Source organism: Peromyscus californicus, unplaced genomic scaffold (assembly GCF_007827085.1).
Source record: "Peromyscus californicus insignis strain IS unplaced genomic scaffold, ASM782708v3 Scaffold_17__1_contigs__length_78620276, whole genome shotgun sequence".
Lineage (NCBI taxonomy): Eukaryota > Metazoa > Chordata > Mammalia > Rodentia > Cricetidae > Peromyscus > Peromyscus californicus.
This window is the reverse complement of record NW_026294469.1, coordinates 52,854,110-52,873,635: the sequence shown is the minus strand read 5'-3', so window position 1 is coordinate 52,873,635 and position 19,526 is coordinate 52,854,110. Positions and strand designations below refer to the sequence as shown.

The 19,526-nt window shown below is 50.4% G+C and overlaps 1 protein-coding gene across 1 annotated transcript in view; it reads right to left on the bottom strand.

Moving 5' to 3' along the window:
* The window catches only part of Onecut2 (one cut homeobox 2), a 57,057-nt gene extending 50,457 nt beyond the window's left edge, over window positions 1–6,600 (bottom strand). The window contains exon 1 of the mRNA XM_052742316.1: window positions 5,000–6,600. Within this exon, the coding sequence (XP_052598276.1) occupies window positions 5,000–6,233 (1,234 nt within the window). The 5' untranslated portion in view covers window positions 6,234–6,600. The remainder of the gene's footprint in view (window positions 1–4,999) is intronic.
* Window positions 6,601–19,526: the final 12,926 nt, after the last annotated feature.

Sequence of the window (19,526 nt, the reverse complement as noted above, 5' to 3'; positions counted from 1 at the left end):
CAGTTGGGCCACCACAGAGCGGGCCATACTGAGTGGGTAAAGCCCAGGCGTTTGTTACTGAGGCTGAGTTTAACAGTCCAACTAACACATCGATGCAAAGTCTCCAAGTAGGACTTTCAGTGTTGAAGCCTGTAAAGGACGGGGTTGGGGGGAGGCGCGCGCTCCGGGGGTGGGGTGGGGGGATACACGGATCACTAAAGCGCGACGTTCACAGGCAGCTTTAGACACGTCACTTCTATCGAGAACGAATTTCAAAATTAAGGGGCTTTCCAGGACGGTTTTGATATGAGAGAGAGAGAGAGAGAGAGAGAGAGAGAGAGAGAGAGAGAGAGAGAGAGAGAGAGAGAGAGAGAGAGAGAGAGAGAGAGAACAGGAACCCGTTGGACCACGGTATCAAGGGTAGGGAGAACCGAAGCACCCTTTTTTGCCGCCGGCCACCAACTGAATCACTCCAGGGAGTGCAGAGAGTGTATTGTGTGTGTGCACAGGGTCGGGGGAGAGGGCTCAGAAGTCCAGCGCAAGACTAAGGAAACCTTAGCAAGAATGGAGCTGGCTCCGCGGGCTACTCGTGGGAGGAGTTGCGGTCAGACCTGAGAACCTGGCCCCAGCTGGCGAAGTGGCGTGGCCGGAGCGCCAGGGATCCTGGGCACTGGCGAGCGTTCTTCTGGGAAGAGTACGCTGCGCCGCCGTCGGACTTACTGGAAACGCGCCGGATCAGGTTCCAGATCAATGAAATCTGGGTCCACACGTTTACGTTATTGTTGCCAGCATTAATGCTCTTTTAATCTTCTAAACATTATCAGCATCGATCTCCCTCCGTATACACATTTGTTTGAGAAAGTGACATAACCACACGGTGGAAAGCCTGGAATAAAAATAAACGCGCGGCCCCTCTAATCCACCGTTCCCGGCGGCCTGGAATTCTCCTGGAGCTCGGATTCACTCAGCTCCCTCGCGTCCCGCCTCCTCCGCAAGCTCCTGCCGTTCTCAATCTGTGTTAGGAAGGCGTTCTTTGGGGACTAGGGACTTGAAGCACGGACGGACGCCGGTAGTGAGCTTTTCAGTTATTAATCGGATCAGCCAGCAGGCGAACCGATCAGTCTGTTCTGCACGGACGTGTGTAGGGTTTGGCCTCCCGGCTCGCCTCCCGGAACTAAGTCCCTGAGAGTGGCGGGCTGGGCCCCGGGTTGGAGAAACAAGACGGTGGGGAAGGCTGGGTGGGGAACCGAAGGAACTCTAAGGTGGAGGCCCTCTTCCAGTCCTTCAGTTTAGCAAAAAACCGCTCTCCCGCGTCATCTAAATACCTGTAGCTCGCGGCTGGAGACGCGCAGGTAAAGTGTGCCTGGGCAGAAGCCATAGGCCAGTCAATGCTCCGACCATACCACTACGGCGGCCATCCAAGTAGGTCCGACGACGTCGGGCTGGTTAAGGGTCTTAGACTACCTGAACTGAGTGGGCTCCATCCTGACTGTCTGGGGGGCTGCTTTCTGGAGAAGGCCACATTGTCTTCCCGCAGTTGGCACTAGAGCCCGGCTCCCGGAGGGCCAATCTCAGAGGCCGGTGCCCAGGAGGCAGAGAAACCTCAGCTAGGAAAGTAATAGCAGCCACGCTATTGTTTTCCTGCGTGGTGGTGGTGGTGGTGGGGGCCTCATCTTTAAAGTCTTGGTTTTCCTCCACCTGGCAATGAACTCAGGTCCCCCCCCCCCCCCCCCCCCCCCCCCCCAGTTCTCCAGGTCCCTCCTAGTTTGCTTTTGTGCGCGGTGCAGAAGGCCCTTGAGGATCAAAGCCCTAGAAAGTGTGCTCAAACCTGCCTGAGTTTGTCCTCAGGCCGGGATAATAAGAACCGCCCAGCGGGATCCCGTCTTGGGCCACTCCCAGCCGATTGGGCCGGTGGCAACCCCTTGCTGTTCTCACCACCCAGCGCAGGTAGAGTTCCTTTCTCTGACTTCTATGTTGGGACAATCCAAGCTTCCCCAGCATCCTCCCCGGTCCTCTCTAGAGTAGCCTGGACTTGGCTGTGCCAGCATGGGCAGGCTGGAAGATCTAGTCTTCGGGTGACTGGGATGTACTTGACCTAAAGGTAGAGCTTGAATATGGTGGCCAAATCCAAGGTTTCCACTTGGAGTCCCTCCAATCCCTGTCCAGATGGGTCTCAAAATGATAAAGGGTGGGGGAGAGAGAGAGAGAGAGAGAGAGAGAGAGAGAGAGAGAGAGAGAGAATGAGAATGAACAACGATAATGTGAATGGGTGGCCGGAAGTGGCCCCAGATCGTGTAGGTGCTGGGCTGGGACAGCCATCCCGGGGAGTCGCTGGCTTGCTTAACCCCAGGGTCCCAAAGGCCTGGGCCCCGGCTGCTTCCCAGCGGGGTTTCCCATCGATCAATAACAATCAAAAGGCCTCCCTTTTCTCCTCTGTGTGCTTCTGTTCCCTACTCTACTGAGCACATAATGCCTATTTACTTGCCCCAGCTTTTGCCGCAGTGTCTGAAGAGACTGATCTACTGACCCCGTACTGAAAAGCCTCCTGTGTGATAATAACCACTCGACACACTTGTAGTTGCTGATAAAACGGTGAGATAAAAAGGCGAAGGCACTTGTCCCTTTTCACCTAGGGTAATAAAAAACAGACTCACATTTAAATGTTTGAGCAAGGCCGGGTCCTCAGCGCACTTCCCCTTCGGCGTCCCCCGCCGAAAAATCACTCTACACGGTCTGTGGTCTGGAAGGCTTGCCTCTCTCTAGGAGCCTCCCGGCAACTCTCCAGGAGTTTGAGGCGGAAAGCCCCCGGTACCACACTCTTCCTCCTGCGGCTGCAGCAAGATCTCATAACAAGGAGAGGCTTAACTTTCAAGACCTACACAGGCAGAACGCTAGCGTTTTTCCAACAGCCTTGTCCTTTGCCCGACCGGCGTGAGGGGGCGGCAGCGCTCCGAGATGGGCCAGAGAAGAACAGCTGTCATCCAGCCTTTCACTGTACCCCAAAGAGCAGCTGCCAAGTTCCTTCTAGCCCCCAAGCGCTGGAAGCCAGCCGAGGCTGGAGACCCCTTGGAGCTAGCGCTTCCTGTATTGGGGAGAGGGGAGTCTAAAACAAAGAGTTGCTACCATGGGAGCTGTCGCCAGGCCTCCAGCCCTCACAGCTTTGTCTTTGCTGGGGGCCAGGAGCAAATCTGAGGAAAATGTAGGAGAGGATGAAGAATAAACTCACGGAGAAGAGAGAGAGAGAGAGAGAGAGAGAGAGAGAGAGAGAGAGAGAGAGAGAGAGAGAGAGAGAGAGAGAGAGAGAGAGAAAGTCAACTTCGAACTCCAGAAGTGTCCTCAGCCCACTGATTTTGACTGGAGGTCTCTGGATCAAATCTCCGTTTTTGTTTTGTTTTGTTTTTCTCTTTTTGTGTTTGTTTGTTTGTTTACCCTTTTAGATTGATAGGGGAGGTTACTGAGCAGTGAACAAAATCCAACAGTAGCCAAAGGAGGCGGAAACGCCTCCTCCTCCGAAGTAGTGACCTAGTCCTGCTAGGCAACCGTAGGATGCACCCGGCAAAAGTCCTGGGGGACCGAGTGGACACCTGAGCTAGCAGATCCAGAGCGCTAGTGAGCAGTGAGGGCCTGATTCAGACCCCTCGAGCCTCAATGCGGGCTTTATGCAAACTAAGGCCAACACTAATTGTTCTAGAGCACCAAGCCTTTTCTGAGAAGTCGCCCGGCCCGGCCAGGCCAGGCTTGCAGCCGGGTATTGTATGTCCTCACCAGTGGGAGGTCTGGGCACCTTGCCCGTCTGGGTCCGCTGTTCAGGCCTGGGGGTTGAGCAGTCGTGGCACTCTGGAAGAGGGGTCTGCGTGCCGCACAAAAGCCCCGCAACTGAGTCAGCCGCAGCCTGGGCTGCGTCTTTCGGTCTTGTACCCACCGCCCACACCGGAGGTTTCAGTGTTCCTAGAACAATAGAGGGCTGTACCTCGCCTCTCGGCCGCTAGAGGAGGCACAGAGAGCTGGTGCCCGCTCCAGAACAATGTAACCCGCGCGTTGACCGGTCCCCTGCCGCGGGCTGCTAGCCCTCCCCGCCACGCCGCGACGCGTACAATCAGCGCCCGCTTAATGCAAAGGCGGAGCTTACAGCTTGCCGAGGCCAAGAAGCATTAACTAACTCGCATCTTAATTTCTCAGCCCCTCTTTCTGAGAGCTTAACCTCTCTCTCGGAGTCCTGTCAAACCTCAGCAAACCCTTGCAAAGGCTTGTAGCCCAGCAAGGGCTGCAGGCCAGTAGGGCAAGGAGCTCCTTACTCTGGTGTCTCCTTTCCAAAGCGATGAATGTGACAGCCTCAACCTTCGTCCTTGCACCCTCTTTCCTGTAGTCAGTGACACCGGAGTCGGCCAGACTCCGCTCTTTTGGTGGGTCATAAAGTCCTTGGGCTAACACCAAAGCCTCAGATAGGTTCTGGAAGCGGTATTGTATCCTGGCCGTTAGTTCCCAAGCGCCGCAAGGGTGTATTTCCTGCCAGTGACCAAAGAAGTTCGCCTGCTTTGGTGGGTAGGAGGGGAGTGAAGAACTTTTACTTTTCTAAGGAGCGAACCCCCCCCCCCAACAGTCAAAAGCATCTACATTAGGAGACTAGGCACCCTGGAACACGGAAATGTGTTGTCCTAAGAAAGTTCAAGTACAACAGGGCTTCTGGAGGACACCAGGAGCCCCGATCCCGCCTCCCACTGTAGGAGGAGGGGAAAGGTCAGCACACTGATAAGCGGAAAGGGAGGGGGGCAAGGAGAACTCAGAGGCAATGAGTGAGAAAACAGGAGAAGCAAAAAAAAAAAAGGGGGGGGGGGGGAGAAGAGAAATAAGGGGGAGACGAGAAAGTGAAAACGGAAGGAAAAGCAAGAGAAGAAAGGGGACGTATACAGGAGAGAAGGGAGCACACAGCTGAAGACCAGAACCCGCGCACAGACCAGCCCTACAAGCACACGGGGGCTGTTTCCCCAGCAGCCTGGCTGCCGGCTGCCCCTGAGCTTACCTGCCAGGCGTAAGGCAGACATGCGCTGGAACTCGGGCTCCTGCAGCCACTTCCACATCCTGCGGAAGGTCTCCCTGCCAGATTTGAGTTTACTCCAGGGTTTGGGATTCCGGAGCAGGTCGGAGAGAGTCCCCTGAGAGCGGCATAGAACCCTCTGTGCGAAGATCGCCTGTGGGATGCTGTAGCGCTTCAGCTCGGCGGTGATACGCTGGGCCACCTCTTTGGTGTTGATCTCCTCCAGCTGTCCCGACGTGGCCACCTGCGAACCCGAGGAGGACGACGGGGGCCGCTCGCGGCTAGGAGCCAGCACTGGCCCATGGGACTGAGTGTGGCCCGGGTGGTGCAAGCCATTGAGGTGAGACATCATGGCCGCAGGCGGGGTGCCCAGGCCTCGGGACAGGTGTTGCTCACCGCGGGTCAGCATGGCAGTGTGGTGCGCGTCGAAATTGGGGCTGAGCATTTTGTCGTGGCCCGGCGGACCATAGTTGGGCAGGCTCTGCTGAGCGTTGTGAAGGCCACCCAGTCCGTTGCCCAGCGGGGTGGCAGCCAGCGGAGACAGGCTCTGGCTCATACTAGGCATCTCCTTGTAAGGGCTGTAAAGGTTGTTCATGGACGGAAGCCCGCGCTCGTCGCGCATGAGGGTGAAGCTGCCACTGACGTTGCCCGACAGACGCTGATGGTGATGGTGGTGGTGATGGTGGTGGTGAGGGTGGTGGTGAGGGTGCGGGTGGTGGAACTTGTCTGACACCGTGGAGATGGGTGGCAGCGGCTGGAGCGGCGTCAGCGTGGTGTAGGTGTTGCTCATGCCCATGCCTGGCGGGGACGAGTCGCAGGACATACTCATGGCGTGGTGCAGCGGGATGGAGAGCTCAGGCCGGTAGTCGCTGCCGTCCAGGATCGAGGCCATACTGGTGACCATGGCCGAGCGCGACGCCGCGGCTGCCGCCGCCGCCGCGGTGCCCAGCTCCTGATGCGCGGTTGGCGGCGGCGGCGGGCCACGCAGCGAGCCAGCAGCGCCGCGGCCCGCGTGGTGGGGGCTGGGGCTGGCCAGCAGCTCCTGCTCATGGCCCGGGCCCCCGCCCCCGCCCCCGCCGCCCCCGCCGCCGCCCCCGCCGCTGCCGCCGCCGACCGGCCCGTGCAAAGTGCCCAGACTTTCCATTGTCAGCTCCGGGTTCATGGCGCAGCCTTCTAGGTCTTTGGTGAGGCATCGATAGGCGGTGTAGGCAGCCTTCATTCAGTCCATCGGGGCCCGGGGGCGGTGGGAGCGGCGGGGGCTGCCGGCGGGCTGGCTAGGCACGCGTGGCGTGGTTCGGCCACGGGGCTCCGGGGGGGGCGGGCGTGCGAGTGCGGGAGTGTGTGCTGGGGCGTGCGTGCGGGTGTGTGCCCCGGGCTGCGGGCGGGCGGGCGCGCCCGGGGTGGGGGTGGGGTGGGGGCGGACAGGGCGTGCGTGCGGGAGAGGGGAGGGGGTAGGGAAGGAGGGAGGGATCACCGGGCCCCGCCGCTTGTGCGGGCGCGCTGCCTCGCCATGTCCGAGCCCACTCTGGCGCCGACGTCTTCTGTTTGGGTGAGCGGGAGCTGTCCAGAAGGGCTCTGCCGCTTGCCGGAGCAGCCAACCTATCCTCCCGGGCCCGGGGCGGGACCGTGCTCGATGGGCATTAAGAGAAACCAATCCGCGGCAGGAACGGCCTCGGAAGGCAGACCTTCTCGGAGCAGCTGCCAATGGATGGGGAGGGGCGGGGCCGAGCGTTTCAGGTTTGGCTGACAGCTCGGTTCGCCAACCCCCCCCCCCCCCTCATTTTTTTGCTCCTGGAACCAAGCGTCAAGGAGAAGAAGGGAGGAGAAGGGGGGTGCTGGGGAAGAGAGAAAGAAGCAAGAGTGCGGGGCACCAAGGGGGATTATGTGAGAGATGCCGCTTTCCGCCTCTCCTGGGCAGCTAGCTACAATTTGGGTTGATTGCTTCGGTTTCTTTAGTCTCACCTCAAAGCTTTTCTTCACTCCCCGTAAGCTTGTGGAACGGTAAAAAAAAAAACAAACGCGCGTCTCCTAGCTAGCCACTTCCCGAGAGTCCCCTCGCAGGCAGCTAGCAGTCTAGCTTTTAAAATGCAGGCGCTAATGTGTTCTAATGCACGGTAAATTTCCGAGACTGGGATGTGCATAATCTATGGGGGGAACAGCAGCTCGAACGCCTAGGCTGCCTAAGAGCTGCGGCCGGCGGCGGCGGCGGCGGCGGCGGCGGCGGAAGGTTCACACTGACGGCGGCGCAAGCAGCCCTAATGCATGCAAAGTTAACACAATAACATCATTTAATTACTTGGCCAGCCCATAAATCTCCCAGTTATGAGGCTTCAGAAGGGCCCTACTAGATTGCAAAACAAAACTAAAATTCCAGCAGCTGCGGTTTCGAGGTGACCAAATGCTTGCTCCTTCAGAGAGCAGGGAAGAAGCGGGGGAGAGTGTAGAACTCACTCGTGGGGTTGGGGGCGAAGATTGTTATTATTGATATCCACAGCCCCACAAACTTCTCCTGGGGGCAAGGAGTATGCAAAATAGTGGGGACTGCACCGGCGTTGTCTTTCCTCTATCAACACACACACACACACACACACACACACACACACACACACACACACACACACACACACACACTCGTACCGCTTATCTCAAATTCTAGAGAGGACTGTCCACCCTAGGTTACTACTGTAGGTAGGTAACGGTCTGCCTCCGCTGGCATTTGCATTTTCAACTCTGGTTTCTGAAAAGCTCCGAGCCTGGGCTAGGGTACTGACTACGAGGGAGAACGCTCTCTCTCTCTCTCGAAAGCCGTAGCTTTAAAAAGTACACTTTCGTCTTCCTAGAATTCCGGTTGTTTGACAAACCCAGGTCGCGAGGTCGGAGTGGAGGAGGTAGTAATTTCCGCGAACTGTGTGGGGGTTGAGGGGTTGTAGAAGACAGCCAAAGAGGCCAACACCCGGCATTGAAAGCCTTAAAAGTAACAGATTCTTCCAAAGCAGGTTGCGCTCCGTTTGCCTCCGAAGATTCAAGCGAGCTCGAGGTTGCGCAGATGTTGCCTTTGTTTAAAGAGACAGTAATTAAGGACAGGGTGGACATAAGTTTGAGAAGCGTGACCTATTTTCTTTTGATCAGCTGTCAAAAGAAGAGCAGGGGGTCTTCTTAAGACAGCCCCCTCCGACCATTTCCAGCTGTTAGGGAAAACTTGATAAGGAAACAAGGACAGCCCAGAATACTGTATGTGCCTTCTTGGGACTAGAGAACGGTTTAATTCATTTGGAAAACAGTTCTTCTGGAAGTGACCTTTTCTTTGGGTCTCCTCTCTTTTCCAACTACAGACACACCCTACCACCACCCATGAATGTTCGGTGGTGATGTTATTCATAGATCAACTTTATTGAGCTCTGGTCAATATGTTGCCAATTATTCTTTCAAATAGCATCCTCTGTGACACCAAAGCTTGGGTAAGAAAGCGGCACTCCTCAGTCTTTGCCAAATCTCTCGTTTCCTAGCTGTTCACATCTTGAGTGTCACAGAAGAGACACACAAAATAATGCAGTTTTCGGTTGCTCTGGTTTCTTCCCATGTTGCTTCCTTCACTGTATCTATGGTGGTTGGGCACAGGATAATTCGAAATGGCTAATGTTTGAAACACACACCTTGTCAAACAAAAGTTCTCCAGACAGCAACCTGCTTTGGTCTCCTAGTGCTCAGTGACAGGACCCCAAACAACAGGGCAGGGCAGGGCAGGGCAGGGCAGGGAAAGGTCTCTCTGATGGACTCCAATGCTGACTGTAACTTCCAGTTGCTGTTGCCCTGGCTTCAGGCTCAAAGAGTAGCCAGTGACCCCCTAGGCTGATGCTTCGTACAAACAGAACACTAAGCATATGCATTTCCATTTAACTATTTTTCAAAATGATAAACTAATTTACCAGACCACCAAGGTAACTCTGCTCCTGGGAATTGCATTTCTGTGCTGAGGACAGAAAGGTGAGCTGCGTTTTCTCTCACTGCCTGGCTTCTTCCCTCCTCCCTCTCTCCCTCCATTCCAACCCCCCTCCTCTCAATCAATATTGACGATCTCAGGAAAATGATGAAATCGCATTGGTCGTCTTTGTATATAATTTCATTGGGTTAAATTAAAGCAGATTTTTTTCCACGATGTTTTCCTAATAGCTTTGACGTTTTATGTACCAACCCAGAACCCAATGAAAGGGATAATGAAAGCTCTTGTTTAGTTAGCAACCTCATTTTTTACTGACTTGGATTTTAGATGTCCCTCCCCTTCCTTTCTAAAAAGGGAAAACTATTCATTTCCCACCTTGAGATAATTTTAACAGTAGCAATACTAATGAGATTTTGAAATAATGTTTTGAAATACTTTGGTGTTTCTTTCTCATTATGTCTCCAATAAAACAAAAGGGGGGAGCTGCCTTTTAATCATCCCTTGTTTAGCCCCATGCTCTGCTCAAAGCTTAACAAGTTCTTTAGGTCAGGGGTTTGCCTTTTAATGTGAACTTACACTCTGCTCTCCCTGCCTCTCCAGCATTTGATTCACAAATAGTCTATGGAAATGTAGTGCCCACACAGCCCAGCCGTTTCTGTTAGAATCTGGGGACGTGTATCAGGCTTTGTGTTAGGACAGGGAGATCCACTTCTCGGTATATCACATCTGCAGGTCAGATAGCCTTCACAATCAGAAATGTAAATGAGGATAGAAAAAAAATGTCCGACAGACTAGATTTTTGCACGATAGAAGAAAAAAAAATTCAGAGCTTAAGTTAGAAATGGCACGAAAACACTAAAAATATTTACTATCAGGTTTTCACTTGTACTTTTCATATTGAAACTGGGGAGACTCAATTAAAACAGGAACTCTATAAATTATTCACAAAAAATACAAACAGACCCTAAATCAATACAATCTGGATAAGATACCAACAGCTTTGTTTTAAGTTAAAACACACACAACACAACAAAACAAAACAAAAAAAACAAAACAAACAGAACCCAACAGCAGCCATAGCCTAGTCTGGAAAGACACAGGGCTAGAAAAACACCCAAACACTCAGTATATACCCAGGTTTAGTGTTGGCCCCAACGTATTTGTGCTACAGCTAGGTTTATCCGAGCAGTACCAAAGGGGGGGGGACAGTGGTGGGCTGTTTTGGACTATTTTATTTTTGCCCTTCCCCAAACCATCTGGCGTGTGAGTGTAGGGGTATTGATCAGGGTGTGTGAGCTGCAGACCCCATGCCAATCCATAGCCTTTCTAGCAATCAGCATCGCCCATGAATTGCAGCTGTCTGTGTAGCTCCGGGACAGAAATCTTCACACACAAAAAGCACCCCCCCCCCCTTATCAAACACATCATCCATTCCTGGGTAAGTCAATATCATTTCTTTGTCATTGTACGAGGGAGGATTATGCAGGAGAAAGTTTTTGTTGTCTGTGTGTGTAGCTGCTGCTGCTGTTGCTGCTGCTGCTGCTGCTGCTACAACAGCCTTTTTCTTTTTTCTTTCTTTCATTTTTTTTTAAAGGAAGGAGAGCAATTTTCTAGCCATTGAATGGTAATGGTTTTCCAGTAAGGCCTCGAGCGTTTATATGAATCGGACAACAAATGGTGTTTTAATATTGTGGGGAAATTTCAAGAAGAGAAAGAAATTCTTATGTTGCTGTACACAAATAATAGTAGTGATAATAGAGGCTTCCTTTTAATGGTGGAGAATTTTCTTCCCTTTTCTCAGAGTCTCTAGTAATGAAGACCCGGCAAGTCTCTGTGATTACACGTGCAGATGCACCGTGGGTGTTTGTGGCAGAGAGGGAGCCTTCAGAATTGTGGCTCGGTTTGATATCTCCATTAGCTTCAATTTTCTTCTGTCTGAAAGCTTGGGCTGCTTGAGCACAGGAAGAAAACCAAAACTAAAGCCGAAGCCCAGCCCAAGCCCCTTCAGCTTCTCACCCTATAAAGCCACTGACACCTTTAAAATGTCCTGCTGGATCTAGGAAATTTAATAATAATAATAATAATAATAATAATAATAATAATAATAATAATAATAATAATAAAGTTTTCTAGTGGCTGAAGCCAAATTAGTCCTTTGGAAAAAACTCCTGCCTCCTCTTATGGATTGTGTTAAAGTATTTCTAGGTGACCAGATCCTTCAAATGCCTGCCTCTAACTGCATAAGGTTGGCAAAAGACACTTTGCTTGGGGGGCAGAGAGCTGGTATTTGTGAGTCTTTTCTTCCAGCTTATCTGGCCTCTTAAGGGAAAAGCTGAAGCTACAGAAGCCCTGTTCCAGGAGAAGCTTTTTCTTAGAGGGACAGGTTCAGCTCTAAGACTCGAAGGTGGAGTTGGAGGGGTATGTGTGTTGAGGGGGGGTATGTTTGAGAGCAGGTGAGAAGGGACAGCTACCAACCCAAAGAGCATAGGCACCTGCTTACAGGGACTGACAGTTCAGCAGAGGCAGCCAAAACCAGAATCGTGACTTCAGCTGAGCTGAGACACCAGCAGATTCACCTGCCTAGTTTTTAAAGAAAGCCAGGAGCTGGTTCAACCAACCCTAGTCTTTCTCTATCCCCAAAGATTTGGAGACTGCTAAAGTTTGGTGCCCAGTTTCTCTCTGTGTGTTACCATCTCATCTCGGTCTCTTTCTCCTCAGTCCCCTTTCTTCCCGGCTGGAGGACTTCTAGTGGCAGTGGGCAGTGAAGCCTCCTTGGAGCTGGACAGACCACAGCTGAATCTAGATACTGTAGGCTCTGCCAACACACCTTTCTTGGTCGGAATTCCCGCCCACACCCTTCCCTGGTCTGTTTTTTTTAGGCTGCCAACATTGCTGAAGCCGCTTGGAGAAGCACTTCTCCTCTTTGTAGAAAACGTAATAATATTAATAAAAAAAAAATAAAAAAGGAGGGTATATGGGAAGTTGAGGGCTCTAACTTGTGAATACTCGAGTACTTCTTTGGGGGGGGGGGAGGGTGGAGCTTGTGGCATTTTTCCGAGATGGGAGAAGGTTAGTTTTCTCTAAAACTATGTGGCACTTATAAGAAAAGCAACCTGAAGCCTGCGGACGAGGAATTCCCCCCTCTCCGACGACGTTCAGTTCTCAGGCTCTCTGGTCACCTTGGCCTCAAAGCCCCGCGGCCTGGGTTTGGAGTTTGTGGGTAACTTCCGTGGCACTTTCTCTTTAAAGAGGGTTTCCAGATGTACTACTCAAGTGGGCTGAACATGAAGTTTTCCTTTGTCAGTTCGTCACCTTACAAAAGAAGACCGGGCGTGAGGTCCCTTTGTCCCGGTCAAGTTGCGCGTGAAATCTTTTTTGTTGTCCTTTCTAAAGAAAGGCAAAAGTTGCAGTTGGTTTTAAAAGGGACAAATTTAGCTCCTTGAAAGTGGAGCCGTTTTTTAAGTTGCCCGCAGACACTAAGTACGGCACCACTTTTTAAAATGTATTGTTTTCTAAAAACCACCATTTTTTTTGTTCTAGAAATCACATTTTTTGAGGACTTAGCATTATTTATTATTACTACGAATACCTAGGACTTTCTCAGTAAAAATAAAAGTTTAATAAAATCTTTCATTTGTGTAGGTACCACGGGGGAAGATTTTTAGCATAGAGTATTTTAGACACTGGCCAGAATTGAAACTTGAGAAACAGAATTTTCGATTTAAAAATAAATTTTTTTAGTCGGAAACTAGTATAACAGGGGTTTAAAAATATTTATGTGTATTCGGTCCGTTTATTAAATTCGCACTTTTTTTTTAGACTTTTCGACTATCTGCTCTCAAAGAAATTAAAAAAAAATCAAATCATTCTGAGTTGATCTTTCGAGGTAACACTATTAAAAGGACTATTAAAAGGCACAAAGTAGTTTAAGGTTGTTTTAGGAGAATTTCATGACCACAGAATTGCCTCGATGTCACCTTACGAATTCTGAATCGTTTTGCTTGCAAACGCGCGTAAGAAATCAAGACTGGCCGCCGCGGGGGTTGGAGGTGGCCAGGGGCCTATAGCCATTCTAGAAGCGGGACTTAACAACTGTGAACCACCTCGCTCCCTGGCCGGACTCAATTGGTAGGGTTGCCCAGAGAGCTCCAGACCCGGGATTGAGAGAGCAAAGTGTCTACCCTGCGACGGGGAGGGCCCGGAGGAAAACCTGTTGGCCCCAAGGAAGTAGCATTTGCAGGGCGACAGGGACGCCCCAACGTGGGGGCCAGCTGTTAGGGCGGGCCAAGCGTGGGGGCCTACCGAGCGGAGTGGGCTGGAGGTGGTGATGGAGAACGTGGCAAGTGAGTCCAGCCCGTGGGGGTGAGTGTGGAGACCACAGAGGAGGGCGTCTCGAGGTTCTGGGGGATGGTGTCAAGGCCTTGGTGTAATGACTGCGGGGTGTGTGTGTGTGAGGACTTAGAGGCCCCACACCCGGGGGTAGACTTCAGAGGATGGCTGATACGGTAGGGACTGGGCACGGAGGCCCTGGGTGCTGGCCTCCAGACTGAGGGTGGTTGGAGGCTGTGCCGGGTGGGTTGGAGGTCATGGAAGCGGGTAGTGAGGTTGTGGGGGCTGGTGTGCAGGTCATGGAGGCGGGTGGACGTGGAGATGGTAGGTGCAGATGTTGAGGCTGTGGAGGTAGGTTGGAGACCCTGGGGGCAGGCGTACAGGCTTCGGGAGCTGGAGTGAGCGGGTCTGGTTGCCAGCCAGTCGAGTCCGGTCGCCCTGCCCTGGGGCTGGCCGAAGGTTCCCTTTGCGAGGAGGGGCGACGCGGCCCAGCCAGTGGGGAGGAGGAGGGAGTAGGTCAGGATTGATGTCTAAATCAATGCCGTTTCTAGGCGCTTCTATCTTCCTCAAAGGCAACTCGCTTTCCGAGGGTGGGTTTCCTGTCCCTTCGGAAAGTCAGCCTGAGAAGGGTGTCTGCACAAATCACAGCCGCAGCTGGGAGCCAGGGACCTGAGTGTGCTGGTTGGATCTGCAGCCCGGGGCCAAAAGGAAGGGGCTGTCGAACCCGAGGGCGCGGGCGGGGGGGGGGGGGCTCTGTGGAGCGCCCCGCTTTCCCTCGCTTCCCCCAGCAGTCAGGCCTGCTCCCCACACCTGCCTCTGGCTCCCCAGCTACATCCAGAAAGGCGCACCCCACCTCCCCGGCCAGGTAGCTCGCCCAGCTTAGGCGCAGGCAGAGGCCTGTCCTCCGATCTCGCCCTCTCAGTTTTCCACTGACCCCCAGTTTGAAGGGATCGAGGAGGGGCCCCCTATACTCCGAGGCTAGGCAGGCAGGCCTGGCTGCCTCTGATTTAATTATTCACTGATGAATCAGACAGCTGCAATTGTGAAAAATCAGCGCCCACTATTGATTCCAGGCCCGAATGGGGGTGGGGAGGCTGCGGGGAAGGCAGGAGCGACGCTGGGCCCTCGGGTGCCCTCGACCCGGCGACCTCAGCGGGCAGAAAGGCTAGACTCGGAGCTCTGCAGCCAGTGGAGCGCTTCCCTCCCCTCCGGCGGGCTCCCTGGACTCAGGGGCGCTAGGGCAGCCATCCCCACCCACGCCTGACCCGAGGAGCCCCAGGGAGCGTGGCGGACTCCAGGCTCTGCGCCCGCAGCGGAAAAAAAAAAAAAAAAAATCTGCCACCAGCAACAAGTCCCTGTGTCTTGGCAGCCGCCAGGGCAGTGGGTGGCCCAGTCCTCCTGTCCCAGGGCTGAGAGAGGAATGTGTGTCCTGGGGAGAAATGCCAGTGTCCTCAGAACACGGGAGCGCGAGTGGAGAGTACGTGCTAAAGGGCCGGTACAGTTGGAGCTGCATAATTAATGCAACAACAGAGAACGTGTTAGATGAATCCATTGACCCAAGGCCTTTGTCTTCCGTGTCTACCGGAGGAAAACACACCGGAAGCCCATATACAGGTTTCATGTCTCTTTATCGCTCCACTGAAAGCCACGTATATGGGTTTTCATTATAATTTGAACTTATTTTTATACATCATTTTTTTTAAAAAATAGAAATCACGTTATGGAGAAAACACACAGGGTATGCAGGATATCGAAGTTAATTAAGCGCCCCTTCAGTATTTCATCCCGCCCCCCTCTCGCCCCCCCATCTCCGGCTCCCCCCGCCCCGCCCACTCTTAAAAACTTCTCTTAAGTATTAGTGATCTTTTTTCCTGAGATGTGCTCCTCAGGCTCTATATGGATAGGGTTGCACACCAGCTCCCAGGAGATCAAACACGAGACATGGGGATGGGGGGTGGGAGAGTGGGGGGTGGGTGGGAGGGTGGGGGGGTAAGGGGTGGGGGGTGGAGGAAGGGGGCAGGGTGGCTAGCACTGAATCCCCTGCTGATCAAGCACAGTTTTCAGAAAATGGCCTTTTCCTTTATTCTTCACTTGAGTTGTTGGTTTAATGGATTTTTAATTTGGGGTAACCTAGTTTGGGGGTTTGTGCTTACACAAACCAATCAGGACACACTGTGATAAATTCTTTTTACCTTGGCGTAAATTGATAGCAAAATAGTAGAATTCTTGGAGTAATCCTGAACAACAAGCCTTTTCAAATTATAAACGTGGAAGTTTGTGACATTCCCTGTTTAGATTCTTTTAGGAGGCAAGGAGACATTTACGGTTGAGGGAGGTGGAGATGGGATGGGTGAAGCCATTTGTAAGGATTTACAGACCAAGTGTTGTCTGTCCTGGTTCCATAGAAGCCATACTATGAAAGCTGGTGTGTGTGTGTGTGTGTGTGTGTGTGTGTGTGTGTGTGTGTGTGTGTGTGTGTATGTGTGTGTGTGTGTATGTGTGTGTGTGTGTGTGTTAATACTTTTTGTCTTTTAAGTAGCTGTTCCCTAAGCTACTGAACCACTTCCACCACAGTGCACATGGTGAATATCAGCCCATATTTAAAGTTTAAGTCTTCATTGCTAGATTCTCTCTTCTTCCTTCTCTCCTCCCCTTCTCTTCCTCCAGCCTCCTCCCCCATCCACACACTTATCACACCTTCAGATGCTCCCTTGGAAAACATTTAACTCTCTCTCACGCCCCCCTTTCTGGTTTTAACTCCCCAGACAGTATTCTAAGTTTCTTTCTTTCTGTTATTTTCCTTATTACTTAAGTGACATTATCCACAGTGAGTTAAGACTGTGACGTTTCACAACCTACTTGGGGGAAATAACAGCAAACCTAGTTTATATTTTTTAAAGGTTTTTTTTTTTAACTTGGATCTTGTACCAAGAACTTGACATTGTTAAGTATGATAACTTACCTGGAATGTAAATTGAGTAGGTGCAAAACCTAGGCTGTGGGAGAGTGGAAATTGTAGTGTTAGATGTAAAATTATAATAGGCAACTGATCCTTTTAGCTGAGCTTTTCACCTAAGAAATGTTTGAGTGCCAATTTTCAGCCTACTAGTGGTTTTGCTTGTAAGTAACAGAGGCTGCCTTACACTAAAGAGGGAGAGAACTTCAGTCGACTAAACCAGACAGCTGAGAGAACTACAGGAGAGCCATGCAGGAGAACCCCAGGAGGACACAGCAGGAAAAGTGAGCCCTGGGCTGCTGGGCAAGTCCTTACTTAAGCTGCACCTCTGTTGCTGCCACTAAGAAAAGCTCCCATCTCACCCCTTCATGGCCATCTTTACAAGAGCTAGCGGTGTGTGTGTGTGTGTGTGTGTGTGTGTGTGTGTGTGTGTGTGTGTGTGTGTCCGTCCCCTGGTGCATATACCAGAGTCCTAGCTACCAGGACTTTAGGAAGAGAGGAAAGAGGAGCATCGTGTTCTCCCTTGCAATGCTCACATCAGGGTATCCCCTCCAAATGGGAGGGTGCTTGGAGAGTGGGAACAAAGCAGAGCATCCAGAGCTATGTAACCACCACACAGATACTGGGAGTGAAACAGGGTGCAGTCTGGATGTGGCCCCTGTTCTTGTGGACCTTCCATTTTCAGTAAGATGATAACTACGCATGTATTTAAATGTGAAGTGTAAAAACAGCCAAGAATTATTCAGATCCTGTTTACAAAACATTTTATGTTTTATCTTTTTGTTCGCTTTGGCATGATTGACTGTTGGTGAGGAGACGTTAAAAACTGTTGGTTCATGAGGTACCTATAGCTAGTCCATGACCCTGAATCTCAAGGTCACAGTGGACAGGGACCTGCATTTTAGTCCTTTCTTCTTATTGGCCGGTTAGTTGATGAAGACCCTTGAGGCTCTTTAGGTCCCCTGCATTTAAAGCCTTATTGGCATGGGCCAACTATTATGAAAATGGGTCTTTAAAATTTTTAAAAATATTTTTACTTTTTATAACAATATTTTTATTAATTCTTTGAACATTTTATACTATGTATTTTGAGCATAGTCACTCCTCCCCCAATTCCTCCTGTAAACCCCCTTCTCCAGTCTTACCCCCTTCCTCACCCAACTTTGAGTCGTGTCCCCCCCCCCCCTCTTTTACCCATCCAGACCAGTGAGTGCCATCTAACTGGTCTTGGGAGTGGGGCGAGATAGGGTCTAGGCTCGTTTTCTGTTGGCTCTTTAGTTGTCTTGATTCTGAATTCAAATGGTTTTAGGGCTTCTGGCCTTAGAATGTTATTTCTGGGAGGCTGGAGAGCTGGCTCAGCAGTGAAGAGCCTTGTTGTTCTAGTAGAAGATGTGGGTTTAGTTCCCAGTGCCCACGTCTTGGCTCATAGCCATCTACGACTTCAGTTCCAGGGGATCCGAGCTTGCTTCTGGCTTCCTCCAGCATCAGGCACACGTACGCACTTACCTGCATGCAGGCAAAGCACTGAGAAGCGTAAGATAAAATAAATCTTTTTTTTTTTTTCTTTTTTGAGACAGGGTTTCTCTGTGTAGTCCTTGCTGTCCTGGAACTTGTGCTGTAGACCAGACTTGCCTCCAACTCGAACTCAGAGATCTGTCTGCCTCTGCCTCCTAAGCACTAGGATTAAAGGGGTGTGCCACCCAGCTTAAAGTATATCTTAAAAAAAAACTTATTTCTGATGAATAAATTATAAGTAAGAAATTCCCTTTTATCTTGGAAAGCCTTCAGAATTCTTTCTTCAAAAATGAATTTTATTTCTAGGTCCAAATGATTTATGTTGGTTGGATGGGTCGTTGCTTTTAGTTTCCAATTATGGCATTTTGGCTCTTTTCTGCATTTTTAGACTAAAAAGGCAGAAGTAATGATCAGAGAATGTGAGAGATCCAGGGACTGTCATAATTTAAAGTGACCGTCTCAGTTCATGCCACTTTCGGAATTTATTAGATTTTAAAGTATTTCTTTCAAAGAAAGTTTTAAGCTATTTGTGAAAAAAAAAAAAAAAAAACCTAACCCGACTTGACAGGGAGAACTCTGTCCATAAAACCTCTGTTTCCTCGACATCAACTATATTGATATTTATTCTAGCATCAAAGTACCTTGGCTCGGAAAGACAAGGGAACAGTTGCAAGGGTCATGTTTAACATCAGGTTTGTCCCCCAACATAAGCAAACAACAGCAGTCCTTGATATCTCTACACCCTTGGCGTGCTGAAAAACTGGAGCATTGATCAAGTAAGATAGGCTAAACCGGTTACTTGCCTTGTATATTAGTCCTCTGTGTGACCCATTTTAAAAGTGAATAATCTCTTTAGACATCCATCAACCATTTAAAGATGTAAACACCTAAAATACTGATTTCTGCGCGATGGCGTTGCTTGCAGTGGTGGGGTCTGGGTTGAGTTGACCCCAGGTGGCAGCAGTTTCTTGATCTCTGATGGGCCCAGATTTTTTTTTCCCTTTGGCTTGTTTACCCCCTCTCTAATCTACGTCAAATCCTACTCACCCTTTAGTACCCAATTTGTCAACTTGTTGAATGAGATCCATAGTAGGAAATGAATTTATGTTGCCATCCTAGGGCATTCATTCTCTCTCTCTAGGAGGATTTTTTTTTTCATTAAAAATAATTTCCCTGTTAAAGGACATTTATTTATTCAGTGTGCACGTGTGCAGGCCTGTGGAGGTCAGAGGACATCATGAAGGAGTCACTTCTTCTACAAGTCCTTCTACCACGTGGGTCCCAGGGCTTGAACTCAGGCTGTTCTGGCTTGGGGGAAGCACCTTTACCTGATATGAGTTATCTTGCTAACATGAAAAAAGTTTTTCAAAAATATTTCAATTGACAACAATTGTATATACTTACAATGTACAGCATATTAGTTTGAAGTATGTGTATAATGGAATGGCTAAATGGAGCTAACTAACACATGTGCTAACTCAGTTGTGTGTATTAAGAATATTGAGTCACTATGGTACAATAGAAGTTTTGAGTTTACTCTTTCTAACTGAAAGTTTATAATTTTTGACTAAATTTCCCTAAACCTTTCCAGCTGCTACTCTCTAAGCCCTACCTTTCCGTTCCTATAAATTTGACTTTTTTAGATTTCAGATATAAGTGCGAACATGCAGTTTTGTCTTTCTGTGTGCAATTTATTTCTCTTAAAATAATTCTTCCAGGTTTATTTGTATAAAACCATAGAACTTCCTGAAGCTGAATAGTATATGCATTTA